The following is a 16,735-nucleotide window of genomic DNA, read 5'->3' as shown; positions in this document are numbered from 1 at the left end:
GGAACTTAACATTTAACATTTAAAAAATGTAATGTATTATCCCGGTTTAATTTTTTACCACATGTACACTTACAAGCAAGACCCATCTGTTAGAGATCATATAAACACCCCCCGCAAAAAGAGAGAGAGAGAGACCATATAAACGGTATTAAATGACTGTTTACACCAATAGGTTGTGTTTTACGTAACAAACCCGAAAAATATGTGTTCCATACAAATTTGGCGCCAATAGTTGGTGGTTGGTGTAATTTTCTCTGCAAATAAGAGCTCTTCACCACGTACGAGACTCCAAACTGGTCCGCCGAGCAGGTTTTGAATTTGAGCAAAGTACCAGTTGAGGAGCATTGCGCTTGTCTGCGTGCGCCCCGGTCGAGCGTGTTGTGGTACGTGCATGCAGGTGGGCACTGTTCGCCTACGGCCGGCCTTGGTGCGATGTGCCTTTTGAGGCCAACACATGGCCAGCGTACGCTCCGGCGAGCATGCACCTGAAGCGAGTACGAAAAGAGACGCAAGAGGGAGAGAGAGAGAGAGAGAGAGAGAGACGAGGCCTTGAACCAGAAGCCGCAGCCTCCATGGAAGCAAAGCAAAGCAAAGCTCAGCTTCCCCCCGCGGCACGCTCGCCGCTGTCACTCGCGGCCGGGCACGCGCTCTCGGCTTCACTGCCCACCGTCCAAATAACTAATAGCTAAAACAAGAACGCTAGCTGAACTATTGATTGATGAACGCCGGTGTATAAATACTACCCTCCGTGACGGCCGAGCTTGCCTGCCACCACACACCAAGAGCAAAGGAGGACCGATGGCGCTGCGCGACGTGCTGCTGTCGGTGGCGCAGACGCCGCACCGGCTGCGGCGGAGGGCGCTGGTGACGTGGACGCCGGCGCAGGAGCTCAACGAGGTGCGCGACCGGTCGGGCGCGCGCATGGCGCGGCGGCTCGAGTGGTACGACCTCGTGGGGCTCGGCGTGGGCGGGATGCTCGGGGCCGGCGTCTTCGTCACCACCGGCAGGGTGGCCCGCGACACGGCCGGCCCCGCCGTGTTCGCCTCTTACGTCGTCGCCGGCGTCTCCGCGCTGCTGTCCTCCTTCTGCTACGCCGAGTTCGCCGTCCGCGTCCCCGTCGCCGGCGGCGCCTTCAGCTACCTCAGGGTAACCTTCGGTACGTTACCACCATGTGATCCGCAACATAATTAACAAGGAGTAACTGGCTGCCCGAACGGCCGGCCAAGAACATTCTTAATTTCTAGCGCCATTGTCCAGAATACCACGCCGTAAATCCGCGGTCCGATTTATCGTTTTTGTTGTCCGGCTCCGGCCTGGTTGCAACTGTTTGTATTTGTATGCTATACTAGGCGAGTTCGTGGGGTTCTTCGGGGGCGCCAACATCCTAATGGAGTACGTGCTGTCGAACGCGGCGGTGGCGAGGAGCTTCACGGACTACCTGGCGTCGACGTGCGGCGTCACGGAGCCCAACGCGTGGAGGGTCGAGGTGGAGGCCATCGCCAAGGGCTACAACGCGCTCGACTTCCCAGCCGTCGCGCTCATCCTCCTCCTCACCGCATGCCTCTGCTACAGGTACCTGCTACACATCTCATCGGCCGGCACCAACGTGCCTACTCTGCGCAATGAGAATGATGAGATTGGTTTTGCTGAAGGGCAGCACCAAGGAGAGCTCGACGCTGAACATGGTGCTCACGGCGTTCCACCTGCTCTTCTTCGCCTTCATCATCGTGGCCGGCTTCTGGAACGGCAGCGCGCGCAACATGGTGACGCCCGACGGGCTGGCGCCCTACGGCGTCCGGGGCGTCCTCGACGGCGCGGCCGTCGTCTACTTCAGCTACATCGGCTACGACTCGGCGTCCACCATGGCCGAGGAGATCAGGGACCCCGCCCGCGCGCTGCCCGTCGGCATCGCCGGCTCCGTGCTCATCGTCTCCGCGCTCTACTGCCTCATGTCCGTCGCGCTCTGCGTCATGCTGCCCTACACCGACATCGCCGAGAGCGCGCCCTTCTCGTCGGCCTTCAGGGACAAGGCCGGGTGGAGGTGGGCGAGCAGCGTCGTCGGGGCCGGCGCCAGCATCGGCATCGTCGCCTCGCTGCTGGTGGCCATGCTGGGGCAGGCGAGGTACCTGTGCGTCATCGCCAGGGCGAGGCTGGTGCCGGCGTGGCTCGCCAAGGTCCACCCTTCCACCGGCACCCCTATGAACGCAACCATCTTTCTAGGTACCTCATCACAATGTTGCCAATTCATTACTCCCACCAACTTGTGTATGTATCCCAGACTTAGGTTCTGTCCATATCCAGGACTCTGCACGGCATCAATCGCGCTCTTCACTGAGCTGCAGATAGTGTTCGAGATGATATCAATCGGAACCCTCCTGGCCTTCTACCTGGTGGCCAACGCGCTCATCTACCACCGGTACGCCAAGGTCGGCGCGACACGGCCGCTCCACGTCCTCCTCTTCCTGCTGCTCCTGACGCTGAGCTCGGTCGGCTTCTCCCTCGCGAGGAGGATCGACGGGAAGTGGCGATGGGGGATGGCATTGTTCGGAGCGACGTCGGTGGTGGTCGTTGCAATCTTCCACTGCACAGCGCGACAGGGCGTGGCCGGGCCACCGTCGGAGTGGACGGTTCCGATGATGCCATGGCCGGCTGCCGCGTCCGTCTTCCTGAATGTGTTCCTCATGACAACCCTGAAGGTGAGGTCCTTTCAGAGGTTCGGCATCTGGAGCCTGGTGATCACCATCTTCTACGTGTGCTACGGGGTGCACTCCACATACACGGCGGAGGAAAATGAGATTGTCAATGCAATGATTCATGACGGCAATGCAGACATATTATCTTAGCGATTAGCGTCGTAACAATAATAACATGGACATAAGCTTACCTGTCTCCTTGGAAATGTCCATTGCCTTGCCCTAAAAAAGATGCGGGCAAAAGGGAGGTCGCTTTAGCTTTATTAGGTTAATCCCTTCTTTTCCTGCTTTTGTGCTTGCTCACTGGCCAAAACTGTTTGCCTGTAACTTTGCTTTTTCTCTAGGCATATATGCAGGATAGTGCAGGGCATGTGGCTGTTTGATCAAAGATCTGTCGTTCCTCTATTTATAAACATATAAAATAAGGTTAAACTTCAACGTAACACATGAAAAAAAAAAGTATCCTTCATAAAATTGGGAAATGGAAACCAATTAAGTATGCAAATAGCAGATACACTCTGAAATACATACATCCAATTTTCAATACATTTGAAACAGATAATGTCAACCATGCTATTCGGTTTTTTATTAAAACTGAGCCTTCTTCTGAGTCATAACAGTGCCTCAAATCATCACACACTATCCAAACTAACCAAGGAAATCCACCAAGTAAATCACACTACAATCTAGAACCTACTCAACAGGCTGCGTGAGAAAATAGATGCACTAGTTCAAATCCTCGTTTCTTCAAGGGTGCCTATTTCATCGGTTTATAGAACATGCAGTTCCTTCTACATGGTCCTTAAAATAACGTTTCAAAAAGGACACACTAAACTTTTCTTAGGAAAAATGAAACTAAAAAAAGCCACTGTATTTGTCCTTGATTGGTGTTATTAGCTAATTTGCTATAATGCTCCATCTAAACATGTATTGTTCCTTTAATGTTTCATATACAAAATTTCCATGATAGATTGCAAAAGGATAATAGATTTACCATAGCTACATGCTGACTCTGGTAGTTCTCATAAGCATTGCGCGACATTTCATCCAAGATAACATGGAAACAGTTCAGATTCTGCCTCAAATTATACTCTAGTGGGATAACAGTTTGCTTAAATCAAATGTTACCTTGCTACCTGTTCAAGAAATGATGGCCATTTCAGACACATTTTCCACATCAATCAAGAGAGAAATGTTCACTGCAGAAGAGTTAATATTTACATTATAAAGAAAAGAGACCTGAATCACTTCAAAAGTTCTGTTTCTGTTTCCTTGAAAAACATTAGCATATTCGGGGAATATTCGACAAAAAGGCGGTCCTCGCAAGTCGAAAGATTCGAAAGAAATAGCTTTAGAAAAGATAATGATCAGTAAACAATGTTTATTATACACAATTTTACCAGGAATTCAAGGACCACACATGATGGAGCACGGATGTAAAGCCGCAGCATCATGGAACAGTTTCCTGCTTACAAAATCAGCACACTACATCGAGTCAATGTGCAAACCTGAATTTTCATTTGTTGCTAGTCATCTCAAGTGGTTGCTCAGTTGTTGAAGAAGCTATGTCAGATAGATAAAGGATAGATCCAAGCATGCTCAGGAGTCAGGACCACTCACTTTAATGGTGGTCCTAAATTCTACTTAAGTGGCACTTGCCTTCATCTGCGGCAAATTAATCGACACCAAAAGGAAGTACTAGATTGCATCGATGCAATCCTTTCTTGTATATAAACATATAGCTTTCAAGTAGCCATGTAGAGTACTCATTGGATAGGAAGATTTTAAGCAGCAAAAGGCTCACTGTAGCAGATCATGGAATGTCACCATTTTCAGCAGCAACTAAACTTCCAGATCACCTATAAACATGAAACGAAAAAGGAACTCTAGTAAGTTAATCCATTCAAACATGCCAACAATTTTTTTCAGTCAAGTGTTGCATAAAGTTTGACCAACAAGACACACAAATCAGATGTCATCACTGCATTACTATTGTCATGAATGATATACTCCCTTCGTCCGAAAATACTTGTCGGAGAAATGTATGTATCTAGACGTATTTTAGTTCTAGATCCATCCATTTTTATCCATTTCCGCGACAAGTAATTCCGAACGGAGGGAGTATATTCATAAAAACACATGTGACTGATAAACGTGCAAACAGACATAGCATTGTCATAAGTTTTTTAGTGGAGAAAATAACAGTTACGGACAATACCCAACATCGAAACTGCACAAATCTTTCCAATAAAAATTGGAAGACGACAACAGTAGAACATCAAACAAGGCAAATATATGTATGCAATCATGCATGATATATGCCATTTCGAGCTATTTTGATTCGCTGCCGAACCTCGCATCCACTTTTAACTCAGCTGGCATTCTTCTTTCTGTTTGTATCGCTCATTTTATGGTATATGACAAATTCACATGGATGAATTATCATTAGATAGAGGCACATACGAGTGATAGGCAAAAAGAATGAGGAACGGCATAAAAGCACTAATATACAGGGGAAATGGTTCTATTGTTTGTTAGTGATGAACGAATTCATGCATTCGTGTAGACAAACACAAAAACGAGGAATATAATCAAGAGGGAAAAGAAATGAAGAGACAAACATAACAGCAAGAGGATGGTTGCTCATATGAACGATCCAAGGAATCTTCCTTTTTTTTCTAAAGGCAGTCAACAGAGTTGCAATAACAGCCTATGAGCACCACGGGGAATTTTAATGAAGCATCTGTGTATAAGCAAGTGTAAACAACTCCAAGGGGGGCAGGAGAACATATTCACCTTTTATGCCATGCCGCGAGACGACCATCAGTTTCAGGGTATAACGGAAGCTGACTTGAAGAAGAGCCTTCTTGTACCATAATAAGAAAGAAGTGACTACTGAATCTATCTGCTTACAATGTGCAATATTTCACATAGGAGAGTAGGGTTACACATTAGTGCATCGAGTCAATTTGGAATGGGACTTTGCATATGTTTACTGGGTGAGTTATTCTAAGAGATAAGAAAACTAAAACAATAGTAGACTCTTCACACCTACCCCGTCTCAGGTATTATTCTTTTCTCGAGCCATCTTTGTTTGCCAGTGTCTTCTTTAGAGTTGTGTGCAAGGAAATAGTTTGTTTAAGAAACGTTTTGAGCGGTTCTAGTTGCATGCTTGACTTCTATTATTAAATGAATGTGGACTCCATTTCTTTTTGTAAGGTAATAGCAACTACTAAGTGTGCTGCTTTGGGAATTTGATACTAGGCAGTTGGACTAAATAATACACAGAGTCTGTCCAGATGAACAGTTTCGTCTTGCCTTTTTATTGGCGAAGGGGACTCTTGACAGAGAATCACAACACAGAACAAGAACTAGAGCTAGGATAGCAGGTTCAGAAGAAAGAAAGAAAAATAAGAACTAAGGACTTCCTTTCAGGCTTATTTGCTTGATCTGTATAAAAAGTACTCCCTCCGATCCTAAATATAAGTCTTTTAAGAGATTTCACTAGGGGTCTATATACGGAGCAAAATGAGTGAATCTACACTGTAAGGTATGTCTATATACATATGTATATAGTCCACTAATGGAACCTCTAGGAAGACTTACATTTAGAAAGGGAGGGAGTAGCAACCCATTGGAGATTTCAGAACTTATGAGTTGAGCACTATAAAAAGTGTAGATACAGGGTGCTGCCATGTGGCATGGATGATTTCCTTTGGTTCCACAACGCCACAAACGAGAAACCGAATAAAATTTAATATGAATTTTGAACATTAATATTCCCTTACACCCGTCTCTGCTTACAAAGACCACCTAGATAGAAATAAGGCTGCAGGACGCTAGCTTTTTTAATGGCCCAATGGGCCAAGCTCAACTTATTACGCTGCACATTGAGATCTACACAGAACAAACCATGCATAACTATGATCAGACTCTGGTTAGAGCTACTAAAAATGAGGCCATAAGATGGAGCAAGCATAGGCAGATTAACTAAATGAGTAAGGCGCTGACGTAAAGTTCAGCGGTGGGAAACTAGGGGTCAGGATAAACCTCCTCTATGGACAAGCACCAAGAACATCATTGAGTCTCCAAGTTAAATCAAGTTTAGACAGATAGGATTTAAAAGTTTGTGTTTTGTGTCCAGTTTTTTGTTACTCATCTGCATAATTTGCAGTCAAAAACTGTAACTGGGACAAACTTTTTTTTTCCAGAATTCCTTGGTTTACAGTTTATATCTGATAAATTTGACCTTCCTCACAACATAAATCCAAGAAAACAGAGACGCAATATGCAAGTACCAGATCAGGAAAACTCAAGATCTATTTTTTCTTTCCAATAAGATGTGCTTCCACTTGGCCACACAGCTATACAAAAGACGGTAAAAGCAGCAGTATTTGCTCTCTACGCATCTACATCTACGTGATGAGACGACCATGATCCATCATCAGAATCACAGCAGGTACATGGAGTATATGAAGGACGCAGCTCTAACACCTCAAGTCGAAAGCACGAGAGATCCTGAAAGGAGGGGACACCTTGGCCGCGCCGCCGCCTCATTCCAACGCGTCGACGATGCGGCCAACGAGGCCGTCCAGGAGCCGGCGCTGCGCGTCGAGGTGCCGCAGCGCCATCTCCATGCGCATCCGCTGCGACTCCCTCGCCGCCTCCATCCGCCTCAGCTCGGCGCGTACGAATCCCTCTCCGATCGCCCTGACCGCCTGCACCACGTCGCTCTCCCCGGCGTACCCTTCTTCATCGGGATCGGGCCGCTTCCGCTTCTTGGACGGGGAGGGGGATGGGGGGAGCGGGGAGGCGGGCGGCGGCGGGGACGGGGAGTGGGAGCGTGAGGGGGACGACGAAGGATCGTCGAGCAGATCTATGCCGTCGAGGATGGGGCAAGGGCGGCGGCGCTTGGAGCGGAGGCGGCGGCGGAGCTTCTCGACCTTGTGGCGGCACTGCCGGGCGGTCTTGGACGGGGTGGCGGCCGCGGCGACGGCGGCCCAGTCGGCGGAGCTGAGGTGGGCGCGGCCGACGGCGAGGCGGCGCGCGGTGTAGGCGCGCGCGAGCGCGACGGTCTCCTCGGGGGTCCAGCACGGGGGCGGCACGCGCCGGGCCGCGTGGGCGGGGGGAGAAGGCGGGGCCATGGCGCTGGTGGCGAGGCGGGGTGGGAGGCGGAGGCGGAGGGGGCGGGGGGTTATAACGGAGGAGGAGTCATGTTTAGGCGGCTACGAGGGGTGGCGGTGGGCGGCGGGCGGTGGGCGGCAGCGGCAGCGGCGGCGGCGCCTACCGCGGCTCGTGGGGGGTTAACGCTCACGCCTTGACCATCGGAGGCTGGCGCCCTCGCCTCCCCCCGTGGCCGTCGGATGCCGCTGGCCAGGCGTATCGGACGGCTGGGACGGGCCGACCGCTGGACGCTCGTGGAAATTAATAATAAGGAATAAATAATAAAGGAACTGTTGGAAGCGAGAGGAGAGGAGTGCGGGCGTGAAGGCGTGGGTCGTTGGCCGCGCGCGGCGGCATTGCGGTGCGACCTGGTACGGGGGGGGAGGGGGTGGCGTGCGGGTGCGGCAAGGTGGCGCGAGGCGCGGCTGCCGTGCCGTGACTGACGTGACCCCGGGGAGGGGCGCGGCGGGAACGTGATGGCCAAGGAGACGCCGACCGACGTGCCGCCTGGTGGATGACCGGGCCGGGTGGGTGGGTGGGTGGAGGGGCGCGTCGCATGGCATGGCCGCATGTGACGGATGCGACGAGGCCGGGCGGCCGGTCCGGCGTGGCGAACGACCCACGCCTTCACGCCCCAGCCGGGCGACGGCGAAGTGGCGTGCCTCGCGCGCCAGCCGGCAAGGACGGAGCGACTCCCTACGCGCGTGTTTCCAGGACCGGACTGGGACGGTGAGAGACGTGCGGGAGGTGGCGTGCGGAGCTGGCATGGCTCCGCCTCCGCCGCGCTTGGTCGACGTGCAGCCACTGTGCATCTGGCAAAACAGTTTCGCGGCTCCACTCGAAGCCCGTCTTGTTTACATTTAGATACAAAAAATGGCGGTGATCACCAATCGTCAATGCGAGCCATGGAGCACCCTTTGAAGTCATCAAAGTGAGAGCTCGACACCGGAGCCATGCTGCCCCTCTTTCGTGCCCTTCTGAGACTGGTCGTGGGCTTAATTAACTCAGAACGACGACTGCCAACCTCCGTGCTGACAATTCAGACCGCTCGCACAGTAATCGCACTTGATCATACAAATTTGTCTCAAAAAAAATAAGTGATCATACAAATTACTCCCTTTTTTTAAGGTAATAGCATGTAAGTTAAATGTGCGTTCACTTGCATCCGACTGCTTGACTAGTAACAGGCTCAGTTAAAGTTCAGCAAAGATGGGCTCAATAAGGAACAGCATGCCAAGCACATAACAGGACTGAAACATCTTTGAAAGAAAATGTGTGGGGGAAAATGCATATGAAAGCATCCAAGTATCGATACCTTTTAAAAATTTCATGATCATTGTATTGCGTACAGTACTAAATACAGAGAAAAACCACGTGGATACATCGTGATCAAAAAAAGTTACGATACAGAAAGCCTGTGCAACATTTGCACCACTGCTACATCTACCTATTCCACACACATGCTCCCTGGAGAAGCAACCAAATAGAAGCAGCGGTGCTTGCAACAATTTTTTGATGAAACTCGAGCAAAGCAGAGGAATACAAGACAGTTCAAGTCATATTAGTGCAACATTCAAGATTCAACTGGAATATGGTATTAGCGGCAGCACTCGGGTTAATAGTAAAGATTCATCATAGACAAGGTAGTTAAAGCTTTCTAAGTTCAACGCAAGCTTAAGATTGCACTACAACAGATCGCACATAGTAACTCAAATTCACAGCATAGTATTCCAATATATATTAATGGAGACTGTGCTAACATAACTAATTGCTCAAATGGTAAAAACGTAAGAGTGAGCATATAGACAGTTTTCGTAAATGCAGGTTATCATATGTTTCTACCAAAAACAAGTTGGGCCTAACGGCATTGTTGAATAGACTTGATTCCATAGTCCATAATGCAAAAAACTTAAACTGAGCTTTTATACTTGCAATTTGAAGAAGTGTTTCTTCCACATGCAAAACTTGTAATTAGTAGCCACCTTTCCCCCTGATCTACTTTTGTCATAAAAGTCAACAACCCTTCTTTTCCATCATATAAGCATTAAATCAACCAGCCGATGTTGATTCCATCACACATTCAATCCCTGTCTCCAGATTCACTGGCACCCTCTTATTTTGCTGAATTGTGTAAACTTGCACTATTGGTGAGCTAATGCCGTTAAAAAGATCTGATAACATCTTTGTTCATTTCAATCAAGTACTCCTACTCCAACAAATATTAAACACAATATCCAACAAAGAGCTCCATTAGAACCAATGCTTTGTTTCTGAAGACTGCCAAGGTCATCTCAATGATGCATCGAAAGAGGCCACACATGACCCCTCCAAGATTATCCAAACCAAGAATGCATAACTTTGATCTCCAGATGTAACCATAGTCATTTCACTTATTCAACCAATCAAGCAATTCCCAGTTAGTGCAGGTGAATCACAACACCTCGTTGTTACAGCGCAGAGAAAGATGGTACTAATACGGTTTGGTCGGCCTTATTGCTGCTTTATGTAGCATCTACAATTTGTATTTTCAACCATCTCTTTCACCTACCAATTTCTTCGAATTAGCACATGACATCAGCAACTCCCAAAAGGACATCAATAGTGTATGTTGTTTATAAACTTGTAGATGAAGAAACTCTTACTGATCTCAAACATCATTGGTTTATAAATAGACGATGCAAGGAAGTTACTTCAATATCATAAATTCGGTTCTTCTAAAACCATACGCCCCAATCCCCACACCCAACAATCAATGCAATTTGAGAGCCTAAAGGTAACATGCATAACCTACATAATGCTGTGAGGGCCTATACGTATCATATATAACCTATATTAAGTCATAGTGCACTAAAAACTATACTAAAGGAATTAGCAGAACTCAGAAAGACCAGATTCATGCCTCCAGCAAAGTTCTTCAAAACTTGCAACCATCCAACAGATATTTAGCTCAAAGATGTTATGATCCATGCTCCATGCAGAAGTTCAAAGATATTTCATAAACCATGGTGCTCAGTGTTGATAATGCTTGTTAAATTTATCTGGTGCCATGTACTCTATGCTGTTAATTGACAGCATTGCAAGGCCATCCAGTCATGTAGCTGTGAGTTCTGTTATCTTAAAATTGTGGGGAGGCCAAAGAAATTGCCTGGTGAAAGAACTACTTGAGCCATACAAAAGGCTTCTCCCAGAACCTGGCAACCAACAATCCAATTTTATCTGCAGTGCAGTTTAACAAATAACTAGTCCAAATTTTCAACCTGAACTTTCAGTCTCAGGTAGCAAAGTTCAATCCACTAGAGAACAGATGCGGCATGGTCTGAACCAAAGGTTTCAGAAGTAACAGCCTTACATGAAGCGCTCACTTCTAAGGCTTCATTTGTAAGTCTGATCTTCTGCTGGGTGATCAAAGTTGGCAGTCTCCAAAACACCTTGTGTTGCAGGAAGGAAACGACCTCAAAGATTACTTATTGAAATACTCCATATCTCTCAATGTTATAGAAACACTGGAAGTAAACATGTCAACACACCATGGCTGGCTAGTTCACAACTCTTGACCAACTAAAGCAAAGCCTTACATTAAATAAACATGCCGGAACATCCACAAGACTACTGCTTCAACCAACTCGATGTTCCTGACTCCTTCAAACATGCCTTATTGATTGCCCACACTTGCCACTTGTCCAGATCCACAGGCCTTAAGTTAAGGAGCTCCATACAATCCATGGCCTACACCAATCTCCTATGGTGCCACATCTGTTCCACAAAGACGGTCGAATGCCAAATCTGTATCATTAAAATAATTCATGGTTGATCACGGAGGGTGTTCCGTGTTTGATACAAGGGCAAACATTTTCCCATCTCCTAAGTGAGCAACCGGCGCGATGATCGGGATGACGGCGACAGATGGTGAACAAAATTCATGTGCAAAGCAATTAAACTTAAGGAGAACTTAAACTGATTAGAGCTTTCACCTTAGTAGTATGAACTGGAACCACTGCCACCAAAGTACCCACTGCTGCTACCCGTGTTACGACCCGAGTAATGTGATGAATATGAACTCCCGCCAACCTGACCAAACAGTCAAATGTTGATCGTCATTTTCCATGGAACAAGGTCACTTGACACAAAAAAAATATACATTATGGAATTGCATTTAATGTTGAATCGGTATCAATTTGATGTTGTTGATGCTGGTAGTTTTTCCTTCATAGATGGTCAAACTTATAAAAAAATCACTAGCACTGGACCTATAGGCTAGTTCTTTTGGACGATTCTCCCAGAATCCCCCCCACCCTCTCCCAGAATCATCGCTTCATATTTTTTTACAATCCAATTTAGTTAAGGTCTAATTAGCTAGGATTGCAAAAATATATATGGAGTGACGATTCCGGGAGAAGCTGGGGAGGGGGCGATTCTCGGAGAATCGGCCAAAAGAACTGGCCCATAAATTTGACTTGGAGAGAGCAATAGGTAGTAAAACCATTGGACATAGAATACTTCAAGAAGACTTACATCAGATCCACGAGGCATGTAGTCTGCACTGTAATTTGAAGTGTAATTTCCACCAGCATCTCCAGTACTTGCAGAACCTACGAAGATGAGATGCATTAAAAATGGTATAAGCATTGGGTCAAAAAAGGTATCATGACAAATAGCATAGCCTTCAAGAGTATATACCTCCATAACTCAAGCCATGGCGGCTGCTGCTGTACACCGGGTCATGACCAGCGACAGATCTGCCGCTACTGTATCCCACATGAGACCGCCCAAGCCTAAGGATGGGCATTTGTAAGAACGTGAGACCAAAATCACATACCAAGACGTTCTCTAAAACAAACAAATACCAAGCAAAAGGACTTCATGTTACTAAATATACACCAACCTCTCAGTATAAGCATCTGCATACCGAGCACTGCTACCACCAACATCATAATCTAAGCGTGCCTTGGGCTGACGAACGCTAATGTCGTGATACCGAGGAGGCACGTCATCCTTGCATCATTAACAATACTCAGGTTGATTGAGGAATAAACTGCCAGTGCATGCAAAAAATGAAACAGCAAATTCAACTACCCTCACCATCTCAACATATGAGCGTTTTGAACCAGATATTGTATCATAATCACGCCCACGGGCCTCCCTATAGGTTGGCAAAGGTCGGTCAATCTTCTCTACATAACCATCATCAGCATATGCTCTCCTGTCAGAAAGACGGGGAGCGCTGCGAGGAGCTAGGTCTGAATAGGCTGATTCACGGGGCAAATAGTCGTCCCTGTAAGTGTGTCGCCTATCCACTGGAACTCTTGCACTGTAGTCAGCAAAGGTAGCTCTGCTCCTTGGCGGAGGAGGTTCATCACGTCTTCCATATTCCCTCCTTGGACTTCTCTTTGGGTAAACAGGAGCTGTACAGAGATGAAGTATGAAAATTTTGATGTGGACACAGTCAATTGTTCTACAAAAAAAAATGGGTGCCATCTATACGCACCTGGGGGCCTTCTATCATAGGATCTCTCTGGAGGAGGCAAACGCCTAACTCTATCTGGTATTGACATAACAGGGCGTCTATCTCTAATATCCATTGGCCTCTTCAGTGGAGGCCTCCTGACGGGAGGTAAGCGAGTATCAGGTCGTACAAGACGTGGCAGAGGCCGGCGTGGAGGAGGCCGGGTGTATGGGAAACGGCCACCTCGAGGAGCACTATGCCCAATCCTGAAATTTCCTCTTAATCCATGCTTCATTCTAGGAGGTCTCTGTACTGGCCTTGACAATCTGGCTCTCACTTTTGCCTGAATCACAAAATAAAAGTCATTAGAAAGTATTGCATGATAATTTTATCTGTTATACAGTGGACTGAGTAAATGGAAAAATCAGCTAAGAAGGTACAGCAAACTCAGTTGAAAAACAAACCTTGCTATCACCTTCACCAATCTCAGAACTAGTTATCCCATCAACACATGCAACAGCATTATCATGCGTATCAAAAGTAACAAATCCAAAATCTTTTCTTTTGGCCGCAGGCATGTTTCGAGCGAGTTCAACTTTTTCGATAGCTCCATACTTTTTAAGGTACTTCTTAACACGATCTTCTTCCCATGACGGGGGGAGACCATCAAGAAATACAGTTCTGACCTGAACCACAGAAGCAAAATGAGGATTCAATAATAACTTTAAACATATTAGTTTCATACCAATATTAAACACAACACCAGAAAATATAAACTAGCAGCTGCCAGAGTGTATGACCAAACAGTATCAAAATATTCTTACTAACATGCCACTTAAAAGGGGCAAAAAAAAAACAGTGCCACTTAAAACTACTGTATTAAACAAGTGCTGACCTGTGCCATCATTTCATCATCGACTTCAGGGTAGGAATCGGCAAAGGAAACCTTTGCAGTGCGATCAACTCCAAAGACTACATCCCTCTTCTGCAACCGCCTGAAAGCATCCATAGCTTCAGGGCGAGTAGAAAACTCAAGTAAAGCATACCCACGATTCATCCCTGGGTTATTGCTGTCCTCAACCAATATTAAATCGTCAAAATTCTCGACCTCATAGATCTTCAGCTTATCCTTCAGCTGTAAATTTCAAAACAAATTATTTCTTACACCGAGAAGCAGGCAGAAGGTATAAGGGAGAAACGAGTTTAAGCATCATACATGTTCTTTTGTCCATGTCTTGCAGATATTGCCAACAAAAAGTGTGTCGTTGTCACGACTAGGAGCAACACCGCATTGTTTACCTCGCACCTACAGAAATTCAGAAACAGTTATGCACTTGCAACAAATATACTATAAACATATGAAATATTTCCCTTTTGGGGTAGGAATATATGTATTGAACATATGTAATCAGTTGTAAGACCAACCATCGGATTTTTCAGGTCTGAGACAGCACGCTTTGCTTGCTCCACGGTCTCAAATCGCAGGAAGGCAAAGCCTTTATTCTTCTTGGTAACAGGGTTCATCATCAAACGAACTTCAGTGATCTCGCCGACTTCACTGAACACCTTCCTCAGGTCACTTTCTGTTGCATCTTTATCTAGCCCACCAACAAAAACTTCAAACTCCTTCCTCTTGCGATGTGCTTTCACCATTTCATGATGGTCTTCGTCCTCCACGTCCACATCATGGTCTTCATCTGCATTTTCATATTCCTCGCCCTCATCATCATCCCCGCCATTATCCAGCTCCTCCTCATCCACCATCTCAGTCTCCTCTTCGACTACATCTTCAGTGTACTCCAACCCTTCATCACCGTCTTCATATTGCTCCTCATACTGCTCCAAATCCTTCTCGTCGTAGTCTACAACAGGCTCCTCTTCATATTCGGGCTCATCCTCAAACTCCAGTCGTTCACCTTTGTCCTCTTCTTCATATGTTTCTTTTGCAGTTCCGTCATCTACAAAAAAATTAGATAAGCATAAGGCATATACACCTCAAACCCTCACACATTTATATAGGAAAAAGACGCGAAGCCCAAAGCGAGGGAAAACAGCATGTCGTGGGACAGATCTATACGCGAAAAAAGTATGCGTTTCTGTAGGAGGAACAGAGGAGCAAACGCGATACCTTGCGCGTGGCTTGCGCCGTTCTCAACGGCAACCGCCTTGGCCTTCTCCTCAGCGGCCGGCTGCTGCGGCGGCGGCGACGGCTGCGGCTTCTGCTCCTCCACCTTGGGAGCCTCCTCCGCGGCCTTGACGACCTCGACGGGCGCCTCCTCCGCGTGCGGCTGGGGCTTGGCCGCCCTGGCCTTGGTCGCCGACCCCTTCCTCGCCGCCGCGGCGCCGCCCCTCTTAACCGACTTGGGCGGCATCTCTCAGGCCGCCACAACAAAACCAAGAGCACCGGCTGCAAACAACCGGAAGAGCAGACGGGATTAGCGGAGGCAGGCGTCGAATCGGCGGGCCGGAGACCATGGGCGGTGGGTGCGTACCTGGTGCCCTCGCTGAAGATCGAGTTCGGGGAGACCGAAACCCTAGCGACGGAGACGAGACGAGACGCAAGCCTGCGGCTTTCGTTAGGTTTGCGGCGAGACAAGACGGACCGCGCGTGGCCTCAGCCTGGCTTTGCCTAGGTAGGTAATCGATCCCCTCCCCTCCCGGGTCGAGTCGTATTCTCCGCAATCTGGAGACGCTCCTGGGATTTGCTGGGTGTAATTACGGATTGACCACCGGGGCCTCGCGTACCCCCCGTTGACTGCCTCCCACGCAGTGACGGGGCGCGCTGGTCTTTTCGGGTGGGGGGGTCCTTTTATTCGCGACGTCATGGTTTTCTTTTTCTTTTTTTGTGGAACTGCGACGTTACAGGTCGGTGCCCAGGAATTTCCTTCCCGCCTCAGCCTTCTCGGTGCACAACGAGCCTCACAGTGGGTGGATTCACTGTTCGACTCCATGTGTTGCTTGGTCTCACGCAATCTTCAAAATAAATACAGTGCATATGCACATTCAGAAACTAATAATTGGCAAAAGAAGTGTTTTCAGTGGGACCTCGGTGTTGACACCAGGTTTTGGTATGGTTAGTGAGTAACATGAAAATTAATGTAACCATATTTTTCTCTCTTATGATAATTATATGTGGGGTCATATTTAAATTTAACAATCCATATACCTAATAATAAAGCGGCTATTGCTTCCGTCGGAAAATCCACCGCGTCATTTTTATAAAAAAAAAAACTGTAATTTTTGTTATTCAACCCGCGCTCCATCATTTATTTGCAACGCAAAAGGAAAAGACGATTCGCTGTAAAAATTATACCCGTACGCATCGCCTCCTCCCGTCGACCCTGGGCCGCCCTCGCCTGTGCCCAGGCCGCCGCCACACCACTCGCCGCCGCGGCCGACCTCAACCGCCACCGCTGCCGATCTCAACCCACCCGCC

At 47.6% G+C, this 16,735-nt stretch overlaps 3 protein-coding genes across 7 annotated transcripts; 1 reads left to right on the top strand and 2 right to left on the bottom strand.

Moving 5' to 3' along the window:
- The first annotated feature begins 545 nt into the window (after window positions 1-545).
- On the top strand, window positions 546-3,081 carry LOC123427398 (cationic amino acid transporter 6, chloroplastic-like). Its single transcript, XM_045111430.1, has 4 exons — window positions 546-1,156; window positions 1,350-1,572; window positions 1,658-2,220; window positions 2,302-3,081. The coding sequence occupies exons 1-4, from the start codon at window positions 799-801 to the stop codon at window positions 2,841-2,843; spliced, it is 1,686 nt and encodes a 561-aa protein (XP_044967365.1). The 5' UTR covers window positions 546-798; the 3' UTR covers window positions 2,844-3,081.
- On the bottom strand, window positions 2,926-15,947 carry LOC123427396 (nucleolin). Of its 5 annotated transcripts, none has more exons than XR_006622393.1 (15): window positions 15,792-15,947; window positions 15,428-15,706; window positions 14,725-15,257; window positions 14,516-14,605; window positions 14,195-14,434; window positions 13,764-13,985; window positions 13,342-13,642; window positions 12,936-13,258; window positions 12,739-12,848; window positions 12,534-12,628; window positions 12,369-12,445; window positions 11,828-11,924; window positions 4,094-4,552; window positions 3,822-3,892; window positions 2,926-3,095 (listed from the first exon to the last, which is right to left on the bottom strand). XR_006622393.1 is itself a non-coding variant. In XM_045111429.1 (13 exons), exons 2-12 carry the CDS (start codon window positions 15,669-15,671, stop codon window positions 11,829-11,831), a joined length of 2,331 nt encoding a protein of 776 aa, XP_044967364.1. In that variant the 5' UTR covers window positions 15,672-15,706; window positions 15,792-15,947; the 3' UTR covers window positions 3,938-4,552; window position 11,828. The 5 variants fall into 5 exon arrangements, 3 of the variants coding, with proteins under 3 accessions (XP_044967364.1, XP_044967363.1, XP_044967362.1); XR_006622394.1 differs by having other exon boundaries at window positions 3,830-3,892; XM_045111429.1 differs by lacking the exons at window positions 2,926-3,095; window positions 3,822-3,892 and having other exon boundaries at window positions 3,938-4,552.
- Window positions 6,996-8,261, bottom strand: LOC123427399. Its single transcript, XM_045111431.1, has one exon. The coding sequence runs from the start codon at window positions 7,835-7,837 to the stop codon at window positions 7,247-7,249; it is 591 nt and encodes a 196-aa protein (XP_044967366.1). The 5' UTR covers window positions 7,838-8,261; the 3' UTR covers window positions 6,996-7,246.
- Window positions 15,948-16,735: the final 788 nt, after the last annotated feature.

Source organism: Hordeum vulgare, chromosome 2H (genome assembly GCF_904849725.1).
Source record: "Hordeum vulgare subsp. vulgare chromosome 2H, MorexV3_pseudomolecules_assembly, whole genome shotgun sequence".
Lineage (NCBI taxonomy): Eukaryota > Viridiplantae > Streptophyta > Magnoliopsida > Poales > Poaceae > Hordeum > Hordeum vulgare.
This window is presented reverse-complemented; position numbering and strand designations above follow the sequence as displayed.